This window comes from Centroberyx affinis, unplaced genomic scaffold (genome assembly GCF_046629955.1).
Source record: "Centroberyx affinis isolate AG114_WGS23_722 - 3 ecotype Tasmania unplaced genomic scaffold, CSIRO-AGI_Caff_v1 ptg001882l_1, whole genome shotgun sequence".
NCBI lineage: Eukaryota > Metazoa > Chordata > Actinopteri > Beryciformes > Berycidae > Centroberyx > Centroberyx affinis.
Window position 1 is genome coordinate 367,501 of NW_027280254.1, and position 17,413 is coordinate 384,913.

At 43.5% G+C, this 17,413-nt stretch overlaps 1 protein-coding gene across 1 annotated transcript in view; it reads right to left on the bottom strand.

The window, feature by feature from the left end:
- dner (delta/notch-like EGF repeat containing) overlaps positions 1–17,413 on the bottom strand; it is a 56,806-nt gene that overhangs the window by 17,114 nt on the left and 22,279 nt on the right. Inside the window, exons 2-7 of the mRNA XM_071530122.1 lie at positions 10,737–11,081; positions 10,491–10,588; positions 8,037–8,200; positions 5,550–5,698; positions 2,877–3,030; positions 1,222–1,335 (exon numbers count right to left, since the gene is read on the bottom strand). Coding sequence (XP_071386223.1) covers positions 1,222–1,335; positions 2,877–3,030; positions 5,550–5,698; positions 8,037–8,200; positions 10,491–10,588; positions 10,737–11,081 — 1,024 coding nt within the window. The remainder of the gene's footprint in view (positions 1–1,221; positions 1,336–2,876; positions 3,031–5,549; positions 5,699–8,036; positions 8,201–10,490; positions 10,589–10,736; positions 11,082–17,413) is intronic.

The following is a 17,413-nucleotide window of genomic DNA, read 5'->3' on the forward strand; positions in this document are numbered from 1 at the left end:
TTGATTCAACCTCCAGTTGCTTTCAGTAGTTAACCAAAGTGAGGGGTAATTGTTCCAAAACCCACGGTTGCTTCAGACACAGAATTACCTAATAAGTCCATTAAATATTTAAAGGCGCTCTCCACAAAATCTCCTCGCACTAATTAAGAAGTGCTGCCATTGGTTCTCACCTCCATTTCTCTCTCTCTCTCTCTCTCTGTGAAAATAAATACACATGCGGTGGATTATGAATTCCTTTCCTCGTCGGAGACCTTGTTCTCCAGCAGCTGCAGATTAATAATACAGTCAGGTGTTGCCATGCGAGGCCTCCTCCAGATCAGAATGAACTGACCGTTGGGAATTTGTTCCTGGAACAAGAAACAGTCTTCCTGCCAGCTTTTACACACGTCTGCTGTTCTTTTATTGATGTGGCGGGCGAGGAGGATTGTTACCTAATGTTTTCGCAGCATTTTTATTTGTGTGTGTGTGTGTGTGTGTGTGTGTGTGTGTTTGTGTGTGTGTGTGTGTGTGGGTCCATCGTTGTCGGTACATGGTGTGTGTTAATCGCAAACTAGCGTGCTGTTGTTGAGAAATGCTGTTTTGGCAGAAGTTTTGCGGTCAGAGATTTCCCGGGAGAGGCTGATGCGGGTCGTCGAGGCTACGAAGACTAATTAGAATAGAGGAGGAAGGTTTAAATTAAGCATCTCAGTGGCACAGATACTGATAAACATGTAGCAGACACACAAAGTATGCTAGCACTAGGATAACAGGAGCTGAATCAGACTGCTGAACAACGCATACACTCTGCAGGCGCACATACACTGTATACACAAACGTTCTATAAGTCCCGCTCTTCCTGTTTTTCTTTCACAAATAGATGCATGCACACACACACACACACACACACACACACACACACACACACATCACAAGCTGCTGAAGGTTTTGGGGCAGAGATACTGGGGCTTGTACAACCCAGATGGGATCTTGTGTATGTAGAGCTGTTTTTGCCTGTAAAATGTTAAATAGATAATGACTTACAATGCAAAACACATCATAGAGAGATCTGACAATATAATATAGTCTAATCTAATGTCAGCACACACACACAAACCATTCTTTTCTGGCCCATCCACTCACTCATTCGTTCTCTTTCTCACTCTCTCTCTCACAACAAACACACACACCAACAGTCATACACACACACATGAATTACAGTCATGCAGTCATGGGAGTCTGTACCTTCAGGACAGTAGCACCTGGGCCCGGCCAGGCTGCTGAAGCAAGTGGCTCCGTTCTTGCAGGGCTGAGACAGGCAATGGTCCACCAGCAACTGGCAACGCTCCCCTTCATAACCTGAGAATCACACAGAGATGATATACATATGTAATCAACTGTCTGACTATGTCTGGCTTTAGAGTGGTAGACATTGTCCTCCATCCTGCTTCTGTCCTGCATCAACACTGCATTAGCGCAGCAGTGATTACTGCAGCCTAGTCCTTTGCATACATGGTAAAGTTGCTCTGAATAAGGATGTTGTGGCACAAAGCTGTGTCTCTCGCAGCTCTCAAGCGATCGTCAGATCTGAGCCACAAGGGTTGAAAGCCTTTTTTTCTGTGTTGATCCAGCCACAGAGGAACAATAGAGACACAGAGATTCACAGTGCAGCATACAGTATAGAAAAGAACAAAGCAAACATCAATCTGGACTGGGTACACTGATGGAAACACCACAACCATTAGCATCTAACTTTTACATTCTCTTCCACAGCTGAAACAGAAATTATGTAGGAAAAACACGGCCCTATGCATTGCAATTTAAAACACTATTATATAAAATTATAAAGTGTATTTTTTGGTTAATATCATGCTGCCATACTGTAGGCTGCAACAGATGCCGATTGATCCATATTTCACATTATTGCCTTTCTCAGCTGGAGTTCAGTAAAATCCAGCACCCAGTTTTCTTGTTTGAGCCACTTCACAGTAACAAATCAAAGCCCAGCAAGCCAAATGACTTCAGTCACTCAGTGGCTCTGTGTGCAGTCGAATAGGGCGATGATGAGATGAAGGATCTTTGTCCTTGACTGTCTACAGCAAAAACTGAGACACAGACAAAAACTGGACAGCGTCATCATGGGGCATCACAGAAGCCCAGACACATGAGCATGGGAGACACTTAACTCTTTTCATGAAGTACACTGATGAGGTAAATCCAGGTCAAAGCCATTATCCCTTATTGATTTCCCTTATTATATCTATACCAAAAGGAGGAGATGTACAGTAGATAAAGAGAAGCAGATGATTTAGAGAAGGATTTTGATGAGAGATGTGGATTATGCAGAAGGGGCTGTAACTCAATATGAGGAACATGTTGCTAATGTTTTGTACATTCAGTGTATATACCCAGTAGCATGTGCCACTGCATCATATGTAAATGAGTGATCTCTCAAATCTGTGCTGATTTAACAATGCTGTCTGTCCAGTCCTTTGATTTTTCTTGTTTTTCTCACCAACCACTCACACAGAGCCTGAGCACCATTCCCTAATGGGTAGTGGCTGGCAATCAGTAGTCTCCTCCGACTCTTTGAGGAAATTTACTTTCCTCCCAGACGCCTTCACTAAGTCTCTGTCCCAAAATAAAACTTAACTGACAAGATCAAAGGTTGAATTCGCTCTCTGTGCCGTCTCCCTCATTTAGAGATCCTCTCAGACAAAGTGACAGGAGAGAGAGGCTTTTATTCTTTGTGTCTCCGCAGCTCTAATCTAACCAATGGAAACCACAGTCGGGCTGAGATGTTTGTGTGTCTTCCTCAAGTCGTAGAGAGGACAAAGCAGAGCACACGACACACTCACAGGCCTGCATTCACATGACATGACACACACACACACACACACCTGGAGGGCAGGTGCATGTGAAGTTGCGGCCTTCATCCCCCTGTCTAACGTCGGTGCAGGTGCCGTTGTTGCGACAAGGTCTGTGGTGGCAGGCGTCGAATTCCTCACAGAATATTCCAGTGTAGCCATCTTCACACTCGCAAAAGAAGGTGCTCTGCAAAAAAGACACACACACACACACACACACACACACACACCCACACACAGAGACTTCACATCTCAAATCAATGAGCCTGCAAGGATGGTGAAATAATAGGAGATTGAGATGAAAGGAAGAAAAAACTTGTGAAATAGAAATAATGAGATTGAACATTGCGGAAGAGCAAAGCACTATCAATGTAGTAATGTACGGTTGAAATAATTTAATAACATAACAATGCAATAATAACCAGCTGTGAAATGATTTGAATTTCTGAAATAATGAGAGGGATGATAAAATAATGAGAAATTGAGTTGAAAGCGGGAAATTGTGAAAAGCTCTGGTAAATCTGTTGAAACGTCCGGTGCTAATACCAGGCTCAACAGAAATACACTTCCCTCCTAAATCCCTGGGCTTTGCTATAGTTTCAACCCACCGTAGTCCCTCTCCTTTCCATTGCCCTTTTGTTTGTCCTGCAGCCCAGAGAGAGTGGCTAAATCCCCTTCAGTGCAGTGTGTGGATGTGGGTGAGGGTGGACCGTGGGGTGTGGAGTGCTGCCCTCTACTTCCTCTGCAGCAAGTCTCTCTCGTTCTCTTAATATAGTAGAAGCTTTTCTTTTTTTTGTTATATGCTGTACTGCCCAACTCTATTGCTGATTCAAAAACTGACTCATTTTCATACTGACCCATATGCATTTTTTGAAAATCGGCAATGACTTTGAATGTGTTTCGCACGATTACGGGTGATGAAAACACAAAGAGAATCATGCAAAATTTGTAAACTTTCAATTCAAGTGAAAAGGTAAATACATCAAAAGTAAAGTTTCAGTTAAAAGCAGCAATAAAATAATCCTAAAATTCAATCATGGATCAATTAATTGAAAGTTTGAGGGACAAGACAGAAAAGGCCTAAAATTAATTTCCATTGTGGTTCTACTGCTTTAATTTGTTGTGTTGTGTGGTGTTATCTTATTCTGTCCTGTCCTGTCCTGTCCTGTCCTGTCCTGTCCTGTCCTGTTCTGTTCTGTTCTGTTCTGCTCTGTTCTGCTCTGCTCTGTTCTGCTCTGCACCACTCTGCTGAGTGAAAACCCAGGGAGAGATGTGATTATGATTTGCTCTAATCCCTCCTCTTTCTGTTCGTTCTGCCCATGTTATTGTTATACATTTGTGAATAATGCTCAGAAGAGTGGTGTTTGCACCAGTGGACACCAAAGTGACGATGCTGGGTCATAATGATGAACAAGCTTTGCTGTTGCTTATGGTGCAATTGAATTAGTGTTTGTAACTGAAGAGTGAAGTGTGAAGCAGTGGATTGCTGGAACCATTTTTAGACAAACGTACAAATTCAAATATGGAGGAATAGAAACATGCCTGAGTCTGAATAAATACTGAAATACTGATCACTGCAGATATCTGGGTGCTCCTACCTCATATGTTAACATAAAGAGGTTAGAAAAGCAGGCTTGGGGTCAAAAGAACCCTGGGAAAATGTTGGTGGGGAAGGTAGATGAGTAACACTCTCCCCTCCCTCAACATCTACGACTGATGTGCCTGTGAGCAAGGCACCGAACCCCCAGCTGCTCCAGTGGAGCTGCTCATTGGTCAACAGCAGACAGAAACAGAAGACTGTGGTTGTACTGGGAATCTCCCAGACGCAAATGTGTGGAACTGTGTGAATGTGAAGCAGGGTGTTGCTGAAAAGGAGCATACGTGCTCAATCAGCTTTCCCTGGATAAATAAAGGATAATAAAACAGTCATGTTCGAGGTTCAGCATTTGGCATCCTGGTGTCTGAGTGGGCTGACTTGCATATGTATTTGCAAAAATGTGGGATTTCCACATCATTCCCTCTCTCTGCCATCATCTCTCATCACTCAGATCTAAAAATGGCAACAAAAAAGGACCAATTCTGTACTGTCCCACATGATTTGTAGAAAATGATGTTTTCAAGTGCATACTGGTAAGACTGATCTGTATTTGCGTTTTGATGACCATGGTGCCGTGCCACAGTGATGTTGCCGTGGTAATACCAAATGAGGACAAGCACTATTAAATGTTTATTTGGAGGCATTTTAAAGTTCCTTTGTGAGCATACAGTCGCAGTCCCTGTGGACACACACCACTCTGTATTGGTAATGTAAACTTAGCCTTACTATTCCTCTTGGGGTTGGAGAAAGTGTACAGCAGCAGTATAAAATGACAGACAGATGGAATATAAAGCATAAACATTATAACCAATGCCAGAACAATTACTTACAATATGAACATCTGCCCATCACATTCTTAAATGCACATATTATACTATTTTCCCCTGTGACATTTGCAGCCATACATTTATTTAATTCAATTCAGATGTGTTACCTCACTATCAAATGTCTCTTTATGGGTTTTTAGCTTGAAAAGATGTCCTATTTGAGTACTGCAGGTGGATCCCTCCTGTCACTCTCCAGTGTATACCGGCTAATAAAGCTGAAATGCCGCAAGTCATCCTTAAAAAAAGAGGAAAAAAAAGAAAGAAAGTTCCTAGATCTCATACCTCAGAGGGCTGAGTGATGCACTTGCCCTTCCCGGAGCACTGAGGGTCGCTGAAGCGGCTGCCTGGCTCCACACAGCTGCTGGCCTTCACCGTCAGGTTGAGACGCAGGGTGACCTCCGGGGCGGTGGGGGTGCCCACACGCACCACACCTACAGCAGAGGAGGAGAGCCTTTTACAGACTGATCCATTTTTCAGTTTATCATTCTGATAGTTGTTAGCATGGATTGATGTTTGATATTATTTAAGAAAATTATATGATCCCTGTCTGAAAATGAGAGAAAATTTGCAACTGAATATCTTTATGTAATGTGCTTTGTTTTACATAAATGTTTGAGGACAGATTTGCCAGATTTCACTGTTAACTATGGAAAAAATGAACTCCCATGTGGCAAAAAGGTGTTAAGGAAAGAAATGATGCGAGTAAACCTTCATGATGACCAAAACAAACTGTCTCCTTCTCCGTCTCGTCTCTATAAGTTCGTAACATTTCTTTTTATATCCTGAATGAGAGCAGACAGCTACACGGGCGCTTGGATAAAAATAGCATCATAGTGAACATTAACTGCCGTTATTAAAGACCCGGTCTGAGCCAATGAGCTGCGAGCCGGGCGATGATGCTGCAAGCTCCGCAGCCAATCAGAAGGCTTATAAGATACCGTGTGCCCCTCCGTCACCCCTGACCAGAATGACAGTCGGCCCAATGACATCGAATGTCAGACCTGCCCAGTCACTGCTGCTTCACACACACACACACACACACAGAGAGTTGTGAAAACACACCTATAGACGCAGCCAACACACATACTGTACAAGCAAATATACACTCAATTATACAGACAAATGCAAAGTCACTGCTCCTCCCTCCTTACTGATGCTTTGCACAAACCGCATGCACACCTATAGGCCTATATATGGCATGCACATACCAAAGCATACTCATATATGGGCGCGCAAATCAGGCTTTCGTTCATTATCTAGTCTGACTGGTAACAACGGGACAGAGATGACAGAAAAAACAACCAATGCCTCTCCTCTTCGTCTTTCTCTTTTATTCTTATCACAAGCCAATTTGACCTTCATTCCTCCCCTTCCTCCGCTGCCCATCCTCTCTCTCTCCGTCTCTCCTTGTCTCTCATCTCCTTATCTACCTATCTGTCTCATCCTCTCTCTCCCACTCGCCCTTCTCCTTCTCCCCTCTGATTTAACTCCCCAGTGGTCTCTCTCTCTCTCTCTCTCTCTCTCTCTCTCTCTCTCTCTCTTTCTCTCTCTCTCACTCTCTCCAAGGCAGCCAATCGAAGGCTGTGCCACGGAGTTAGCAGACATGTCAAGGTCACCAGACAGGCCTGGACAGCAGAGCGCAGCAGCATCAGGTATGGAGAGCACACCCAGAGGTCGACCAGCCCTTCAGTCAAAGAGCAAGACTCCAATTACCCCCCTCCAGCACCTGCTGCAGCCTCCACAACCTTCTGCCACCATTGTGTGAATACTCTTAAACAATGTGTGTGTGTGTGTGTGTGTGTGTGTGTGTGTGTTGTGTGCCTGTGAGAGCTCAATATTCAAACACAGATGGAAAATTCAGCATAAATATGAAATTGTTTTTTTTTTCTCTTCGATATGCAAATATGCCATCCTGCCTCATATATGCAAATGTTCTGCGATTCTCCCCAGTGACATTTCAGGAGTAAATGCTGTAAATATATTTAATTCCATTAATTCTCTGATGTTTTGGTTCGATACTAAATGAGCCATTTGGAGTTACTTGGCTTCAAAATTGTTTCCTATTGGAGTGTACTGTGGAAGTTGTTGTGGGTGAAGCACCCCCATGTTGCATTGCTCGTGTATTTAACTTGATAGCACCCGTGTAGCAGCCACAGAACTTGAATGGATAGAACGGTCATTCCCATTCAAATCAACGTTCCAATGGCGGCCATTTTTATGTGGGCTAGCTTCCGTATGAAATATGAACCGACTTACGGCAAGTCGCTGAGGCAAGAAGTTTTGAAGCAAGAACCAAAGGAGCTTCTCTGTCTCCTTGCTGCATGGATTACTAATATGCTAATAGACTAGAAGAGCTAGCAAGAGAAGTAGCCTACAGTCTATGATAACGCTACGTTAGCCTTGTCGCTAACGTTAGCTTTCAGTTGAGTGTTGACAGTTTGTCAACAGTCTGCACAATTCTCAAGCAAGTATGACACACTTTGCGGCCATTTTATGCTGTACTAGCCAAATTACCATGGCAAACAGCAGAAGGACCGTCCTATCCAATCAAGTTCTGTGGTAGTAACTGTATAATAAGCGGGGCTTTCACTTTGCCTACAGCTGTACTGAAAGACTGTGGACTGGAGTCAAGCTCATGACCTTTGTTACATGTCACTGCCTCTTTCTCTCTCATTTGTGTACACTATAATAAGGCAGAAATGCCATGAAAATAATGATTTGAAATTGTTTGATATACTGGTACACTGCAGGAGAGTGGAGGGGTCTTACTGAGGAAGTAGTTTTGTCCCAGTGGCAGGGAGTGGTCCGGCACCACCAGTCCATCATGGGCCTGCTGGAACCACATCATGGTTCCCTCTAGCATCGACGAGCGCAGGAAGCCCTCTTCACTCACACGCCACAGCACTGGAGCCCCACTCGCATTCACCACCACCCTGGGTAGAAGGGAGGAAGGGACGGAGAGAGAGAGAGAGAGAGAGAGAGAGAGAGAAAGAGAGAGAGAGAGAGAAGGATAATCAGAGAAAGAATCTGATTCCCTCAGGCTATTCTATAGCTCGGCACAAACCCCAAGCTTATAACCATTGGTATGATTCATTGTTAATTGATGACCATTCTGAGCCCCATGTTTTCAGTCAGTGCTGCAGGCTGTAAATATTTACTGTGTAAATAATAGATGGTACCTGACACTGGCAAAAAAAAATACACAATGTACAAAATATTAAGGACATCTTCCTGATACTGAGTTGCAGCCTCTTTTTGTACAATCCAAATCTCAGTTGTCTCAAAGCTTAAAAATCCCTCTCTTACTCATCTGCTTCTCTTTATCTACATCTCCTCCTTTGTGATTGGTATAGATTTAATGAGGGAAATCAATAAGACATAATGACTTTTACCTGGATTCACCTCATCAGTGTACTTCATGAAGAGGAAGTGTCCCTAATGTTTTTTACATTCAGTGTATATACTGTATTAACATTTAACGACTTGGCGAGTACTTGATTTATCTTGCTGGATGTCGTTAGCAGCACCAAAATGTCAACAAAATGAGCTTGCAAGATCTGATAAATGAAGTAATCCTTGATGTGAACTTCTCCAACTCTCTTCCTCCTTAGCTCGAGTATTCAAAATAAGGAGTTTAATAAAGCACTCCTGTCTGCATGCTTTTCCAAGTATTCTGATTTTGTGATACTCTACAGATGGTCTTCCTACAGAACAGCGATGCATGTTGTCAAGGGCTTGAACCTGACGCCCACTGGTCTTCCTACTCACTCCGCCCTCCTGGCATCATCGTCAGGTCTAGTGAGTAATGGCCGGTGCTCTCTGACTCTGTGGGGGTGATATTGCTCCCTGTGGAAACATTGTGACCCTGATGAACAGAGCAGTGAAATAGATGTGGTCAAGGGCTATTATTCATCAGGACTTTGGCCAATTTGTATGAGTGAGAGAGACCGAGACAGACCAACAGATAAATTGAGAGAGAAACAGGGAGGGTAAGAGAGAGAATAAGAGAAAAAAGACAGAAAGAGTGGAAGAAAGAGAAAGAGAGAGAAAGCTTGTGAGCACATACAGCATCTCTCTCTCTCTCTCTCTCTCTCTCTCTCTCTCTCTCTCTCTCTCTCTCTCTCTCTGACACACAAATCTTCCAGCCTCTTTGGGATATAAGAGTTTTATTACTTTATTATTAACATCTCAAAATTTATGTTGCTTTTGGTTCAGTACTTCATTTTCAAGTGGTGTGTGTGTGTGTGTGTGTGTGAGTGTCCTTTCATGCCTGTGTCTGGGGGTGCGGTCAGGCGTCGTGCGTAATTACATAGTCTGCAAACAAAACAACAGCAGTTGATTAACGCACAGCTAGGAGCTGCCAGTTTGTGATCGTGACAAGGCCCTGAGTCGTGCCCATCATCTATAATGAGGGGCAACATTAAGGACGGACAACACTCACCTTGACCAGCGCTTTTGCATTATGCATTGACCCTTATTTACCAAGCCTTTTGTACTGTTAAAGTCCCAATGAAACCGCATTTTGAGAGCTTGCTTCTTGATGTATTTCCTGTTCAAACAGGATGTTGGGGCGGGACATAAAGCGAGGAGGGATTATTCAAAAGTGTAAACCAATAGGATATCAGTTTGGGAGAGAAAGGCAGTTTAATTTGATGGTACAGGTGGCATTGTTCAAAAATCTGTGTCTATGTGCACATACTGGTACATGATGAAGTCGCTGTTGAAGATTGTCCATTTTCCAGGAAGTAAATGGAATGAGATTTTGAAATAAAATACGAGAAAATATATTTTTTTGTGGCATAAATTGTCAAATAGGTGTATGGTATGGTTAGAATGAGCTAAAATTTCAGTGACTTTAAGAACAAACCTGCTTAGAAAAGCCTTTCCCTGGATAAATCAAGATAAAAGTCGTAGTATTGATATAGGGTGTGAGAAGCTGATACCCAAAGATACAAGATATATGTCATGTTGCTTCAAAGTTGCTGCAATGGGCCCATTTTAATGTTTCTATATTTTCTTTATTGTGATAGTTTTGAATGCCTTGCTGTAACTCTTGCAAAACTTGAGCCTGAACTTGGTTAGCATCCTAAAAACAGGGTAGATTCTGTTCATTTAGCCAGTATTTAGGTCATGAGTGGTATGATTCTGAAAGTGTGGGTCCTCAGAGGAAAAAGTCAGGCAACTGCAGTCATAAAGCGTACGAGAAGCAGCAGGGAGTCTTACTTAACAGCCGTCTCCTCGGGCACCTCCAGAGACAGAGTCAGGGTCCCCGAGGTCAGCTCACACAGCTCAGGACTCACACAGTGCAGCCCCTCGGTCACCTGCAACACACATACACACACACACACACACACACACACACACACACATTTTACACATTTTAAAGAGACATTTCACCACAAAGAAACAACTTTGGATCGGGTAAAGTCATCTAAACTCAACCCATAGTTTTAGTTTCAGCTGTCTCACCCTCTCCGCCTCCCACGGCACCACCAGCAGCCGCTGCCCGGGCTTGGGTTGCCATGGCTGCAGGGTGGGAGGAGCCTGCGAGGCGGTGGGGGGGACGGTGGTCGGCTGCTGCGGCTGGGTGGCGGTCGCGGTCGTAGAGGCGACTGGAGTAGCCAGTTCGGGAGCGGAGGGAGTAGCGGGGTCCCAGCTGGCGGCGGGCAGGTCCAGCAGGATCTGGTCGCACCTCTCCCCCTCGTAGCCTTCGCTGCACTCGCAGGTGTAAGCCGCCTCCCCCTCCTCCCCGCCGTCGCTACGGCTGCAGTTTCCATGGAGACAGGGGCTGCTGGCACAAGGGTCTGTGAAAAACTGGGGGAAAAACACAGGAAAAAATAAATAAAGGAAGAGTTAGAGAGAGAGGCATAACAAACAAAAACATATCTAACTGTGTTTCTTGCCTCTGTCATATACGGCAATATCCTGCCAGCGCCGCCACTCTCTTCTACACACAGTATTAGCAGTACCCATATTTTTTGTCACTCTCTGTCCAGTTTTTCCAGCTTACACTGCAAAAGCGCAGAGTATCAAGGGATTCAGCTTCATTTTATATGAGCTCTGTGTCTCAGGGAGTGGTCCCTAAAACACTGTGACGAACAAGAAAGTGCATAAGCAGTCCAAACTCTCACTGATCATTTTCCTCTCCCTCGCCACTCAGCTACTTCTTTTATTGATCTCTTACTCAGCTCCTTCCTTTACTCGTTCCGTTCTGCTCTTCTCTTTTATTACACTCGCTTTTTAATGATTTGTTGCAGGAGGGCTCCAATTCACTCTCTCTCTCTCACACACACACACACACACACACAAATACTGTACAGATATGCATACACACACATAGAAAAAAGTGTATGTGTATGTGCAAGCAGACACACACATTCACAGAAATGCATTGACACACACACATGCGCACGAACGCGCACACGCACTCTTGCATTTCATTCCCAAGCAAGGTCTCCCCTGTCATGCAGCAATGACAAAAATGCAGCCTGACAGCCTCCTTCATGCTGGTTTCCCCCATCAATAATTGAACATATTTGGAGGAAAACATTCCGGCATGGCTGTTGAAGGTGAAAGAGGACAAAGCCGAGCTTATACGAAGCTTACTGCCTGACACCTTGTTGCCTTTTGCTTTGCTTACAGAGTCTTCTTAGGCTTAAGAAAGTCTATAATCCCGCCGTCTCGTCTTTTCCGGCAAATTCACCAAAAAGCATCAGCAGTGGTGCGACCTCAGGTATCTATGGCTCCAGCTGCCTGGTTTAAAATGTGTGCAGATAACAGCTATTAATGAAACCCAGGGAAAAACAAACACCCTGCCGGAGAGAGGGGGAACAGAAGGATGGTAATGACGCTTGTGTTGAATCCCTCGGTGCTTATGAGGGTGTGTGTGAGCGTGTGTGCATGTACGTATGTATGTGTATGTGTGTGTGTGTGAGAGAGAGAGAGAGAGAGAGAGAGAGACAGTAACAAAGAAAGGCAGAGCGTCATTAACAGTCCGTCCTCTGCGCGGCCGAGTCACAGCTCATTAGTGCTAAGCTCTCTCAGGTTTTTCCTCTATCAAACCTCGTCTCCGGGCTCTGGAGAGGCGGCGCTCCCTGCAGCCCCGGCAGGCCGCGCTCCGCTCCTGACACAGTCTGCTGCTCTTATCGCCACTCAAATGCCACCGGGGAGCTCTGCCTGAATTTATCAAACTTCTTAAAGTAGAACAACAGTGGGCTGTCTGGGTTAGAGGAAGCAGTGGAATCCGACTCATGACCTTTTTCATATGTCACTCACTCACTCTCTCGCTCTTCCATCTTTCCAGTCTCTATCCAGTCTCAGCCGGATGCTGTCTAGTAAAGCACGCGTATGGAGGATACAGCAGTAGTTATGTTGTAACTTGGTGGCGTCACTATATGGCATCTGCTATGGCACCTGGTAGCATTACTACTTATTTATTTATTTACTATAGGCCTAGCCCCCCTGTATGATTCTGCTTGTTCTGCAGCAGCAAACAGCTCATAAGCCCTGGGATCTGACAAACCATGTGAATCAATTTCTTCTAAGCGGCTGATAATAACCCACATTAGTCCCTTTATCTATATTCCCACATGGGCCAACAAATAGAACAAAGAGATCTTCTGAGGCTAAATTAATTGCTTCACAAGTTGCAATGATCTATTTGCTAATTTAGGATGGCTGTCCTAAGGCAGGGAGGATCAATACAGCTGGGCGGAGGGGAGCAGGAGTGCCACTTAAGCTATTGGCGCCATCAATTTAACCTGGTGGAGGGACTGGGATGAGTCCTGTCTCTGTCTCTGCGGTCGCTTCACACACACACACACACACACACACACACACACACACACACACACACACACACACAGATACAAGTTCTTCAAACTGTTGAGGGAAACACACTTAAGCACATACATACATATATGCACATTTGATTGTGCATATACACAAAGAAAGAGAGAGAGAGAGAGAGAGAGAGAGAGAGAGAGAGAGAGAGAGAGAGCATAGTGTTTTAATAGGTGAAGGGAGGGGAGGTAAAGGGAATGAAACACAGACAAGCATCAGCATAAAATCACAATGGGAAGCAACAGTATGGAAAGCAAGCAGAATCTGAACTACGGCTGTATGTTTATCCATTTAGAGCATCATGAATTAAATATGAAACTCAACAAATGGATAATTTAATTTGGTAGCGCAAACCAAACACGTGACTGCTATGTTACATCTCATTGTCCACACTGGCAACACATAAATAATGTAAGTGTAAGAAGTTAGACACATACAAATGGCCACTAGGCCTAGTTGAGAATGCACATTCACATGGTTGAAGCATAAAATAACCTTTCCTTATGTTCATAATTGCAACCAAATGTCAACACCTGGTCTTGAGAGTTCAGAACCTCTTGTGCCTTCAAATGGCATTGAAAATATTCTCCAAACACTTAGCTTTTCATCTGTATTAGAAGATAATCTGTCAAATCTATCATTGTGGCTGAATACTCGCTTAAACACTGTTTTACGCAGAAAGTGAAAAGAGAATTTCTCTATGGGGATTAGTCATTTATCAGATTATTATTGAAATGCCTAATAGGTTGTTTATGTAATTTCTGTCTAGGTGGTGTGTGCCAGTGGAAGCTGATATGGCTTTAACTGCTGGGAAAACCCCTGTTTTCTCCCAATGCAAGGCAACAATTGGGCAACAATTACATTTTGCAACGATCAAATAGAATCACAGACACATACTGAACAATGTTGACAGTATTTAGATACAGTTCTGTGAAGGGCTGCGAGGTAAACACAACCTGATATCACAAAGTAAGTGGGTGGCAACGGTAAACAGCAGGCTTCATGTGAGAAGGCAGACAACTCTGATGTGATGAGGAGAAAACAAACCGGCAGCATGATCATTTAATATGCTACTCCTGGTGTTCAAAATGAGACTCAACTACCGATTATTCCACAAATCATTACTGTCTGGTGAAAACCTTGTGTCTCCAAAATATCAAACAGCCTTGGGTTCAGCTTCACCACCATGAGGTTTAGAGTTTATCTGATGGGTTTTGTCAGGGTTACATGAGACCAAGGATGGTAGATAAGGAGCATGTAATCCTTCAATTGAAGTTAAAAAGTGAAAATCACCCAAATTTGTCTCATCATTTCAATAACTGTTTTGAAGGATTTGAGTTTGGGAATAGTGCTTTTTATATATTCCTATCTGGGTTTGCTCTCAACATGCAGTTCTGCAGCTGGTAAACCTGTAACACTGATGGGGCTTGAGCCGTGAGATCAGCTGCTTCGTACCAGCAGATTATTGAGCGCCCCATTTCACCAGTTTATCAGCCACTTAATGTTTATGGGTGTTTCATTTGAGCTGAAGGTGATAATGCTGCAGGGGGCCACTTTAATGGCCAGATAGCCCACCTAAACACACACACTAAATTAGTTGTAAGAGCGATTTCTGGACGACTCAAAGTACACACACACACATACACACACACAAACAAACACAAACTCTAAGAAAGACACGCGTACAGGTGTAATTTATGAAGAAATATTCCGACAACGTTCCATGCTAAACAAGAAATTTTAATATCCATAGTATTCCGATGATGTCACATGCATTTCCTACCAGTATGCTGCTTTACAATATTCACAGCTCATTGGCTGTGGCTGTCATTTGATAAGAATCACCTGTTAATTTATTATAATCACTATAATGTTATTTTCCTACCAAGATGGTGACGATGTAACAGAATACTATGAATATGCAATGAGAAGCATTTCAGCTTAGACTGTACTCTTTAAAAGCATCAAGCATGAATGTTTGTACACATAAGGTATCATTTGATACAGCCCATCAAATGCACTTGTACCGATGGTTACACACACACACACAGAGAGAGAGAGAGAGAGAGAGAGAGAGGAACACACACAACTTCACCCATAGACACCTGCACAAGCACATCCTCGTGGACACACACACACACACACACATACACACACACACACACACACAGAAAGAAGTAACACAGCTATTATGTGACAACCTGAGAAGCTGATATAGTCACTCAGTAGGTTGCTTGAAATTGTTCTGCGGCTCTTTTATAACGATCAAGATGTGTTGCCATAGCTACAGTAGCTAGGTAACGTGAGAGCAATTATCTTACACACAGTGTGTGTGTGTGTGTGTGTGTGTCTGTGTGTGTTTTCACACCCTCACCCTACCTCTTCATTCTCAGTATTTGCCCAAAGAACCCCATTGTGCTACAGAAAGACGATCCATCCCGCAAGAATTACTTATGATCTTCGCATGGAACTATCGGAGCTGTTTATCACCACTCCGCCTCCCTCAGTCAATGTGTCAATGCCCCCTGCTGCGGAGAGAGACTAGACACAGATCGCAGGTATTTTGCTTAATCACTCTCTCACTCACACCGACACCTGCAAACACTCGCGCACAAACAAGCCGATCTCAGCAGGATCTTAGAGAGGATCCATTTGTCTCATAAAAAATCCACTTAAAGCCTAAGGGACCCTTCCTGATACGATGCGATTGTTTCTGGTCGCCTGCAATCGCTGTCATGCAGTGATGCCACAGTGAGTCGGCAGTACGTGTTAGCTGGGTTTGAACCCCCACCACAATCAGCGAGTCTCCAGACAGTTGTTCACATCCCCATTAATTTCTCTGTGATACCGAGCTGCAGCTTGGAATCGAGAGAGAGAGAGAATAGACATAATGAGATTTTTTTTTTTTTCTGAGAATCGGATTGCCTTGTTAGAAGAGAAGTATAGCTCCTCTGTTCATTAAGTTGACTCCAAAGCATGATGGGGAATAGTGTGCAAATAAATACAACTATCGCTTGGCTCTGGAGGAGAGGGCCGGCGGGAGAACATCACTTCCAGACATGAAAGGAGGTTTTCCATGTGGGAGTGTGGAGAGTAAAGTCTGAGATGTTCCATGTAATGAGATTGGCTATCTATACTGGATTGTAACCCAGTCTTTAGAGAACTCCTACTCTCTCATTATGTCTGCACAACGAGGGTGGTTTATAATAGATTACACCAAGTCCTGTGTGGAAACTTGATCCTGATTGGCAGGAGGATGTATGTTGTTGTTTTTTTGTTTTGTTTTTAATAAATTACAACTACAGCATAACTGTTTTATCACCATTCTAAATTAGTATTTTTGCTGTCTATGCAATAAACAGTTCTGAGTTTCTTAAAAAAAACCCACAATATGTCATGTCATGTTATTGCTTATCATGAAGTTTTGTTTCTATCAGTAATAAAACAATTCGACCACTTAATCAACTGAATCAACCAATCATTCACTCATTCAGTTATAATTCAGTCAATTTCTATGCAACCTATTTAATACAAAACAGATTATTCACGATAGTTACTAAATAACTAAGAATTCAAAAGTAAATATGTAAATATGTAGCTGAAAGCAAAGAAAGATGGAGAATTACATCAATATGAAACTGAATCTCCGCAAATAATTCTCAACTCCAGAAGATAATACACTGTTCTCACAGTAGTACCGCCAGGAGAAACTTGATGTAATGTGTCACCAGGGATCTTATATTCCATGTTTTACTAATGAGAGATTCGGTTAATAATAGATGCATCCGATCTAGATCCATCTTCTTTTGAGGAGTGAGCGCGTGTTTGACAACCGTTAGCTGTTTGCTGAATGCAGGGGCACAGAGAGAAACTAGAGCATCTCTCTGCATTGCGTAATCTCACAGGAGCAGAACAAATATCAGGCAATATAAGGCTGGAGAGAGAATGCAACCCTGCGTCCCACAGGCCATGTACCCTACAGCAAGTACACACACAGACACACACACACACACACACACACACACACAAGAAGACACGCACACTGACATACTTAAAAATGCACGTGCATATGGACCATGTATGCAAGAGGACACATACACACTTGCACTTAAACACACATATACACAGGAGACTCATTGCATACATATACGCACAAGAGGCTCACACACACATACACACACACACACTCTGACACAAAGGCAAAAACACACACCCTAAAGAGTTATTCTCCAAAGATCTGCTCCTCCACCAGGCTCAGTGATCAAATTGACAGCCGTGAAGCACAATGCATCACCAAGGTTAGG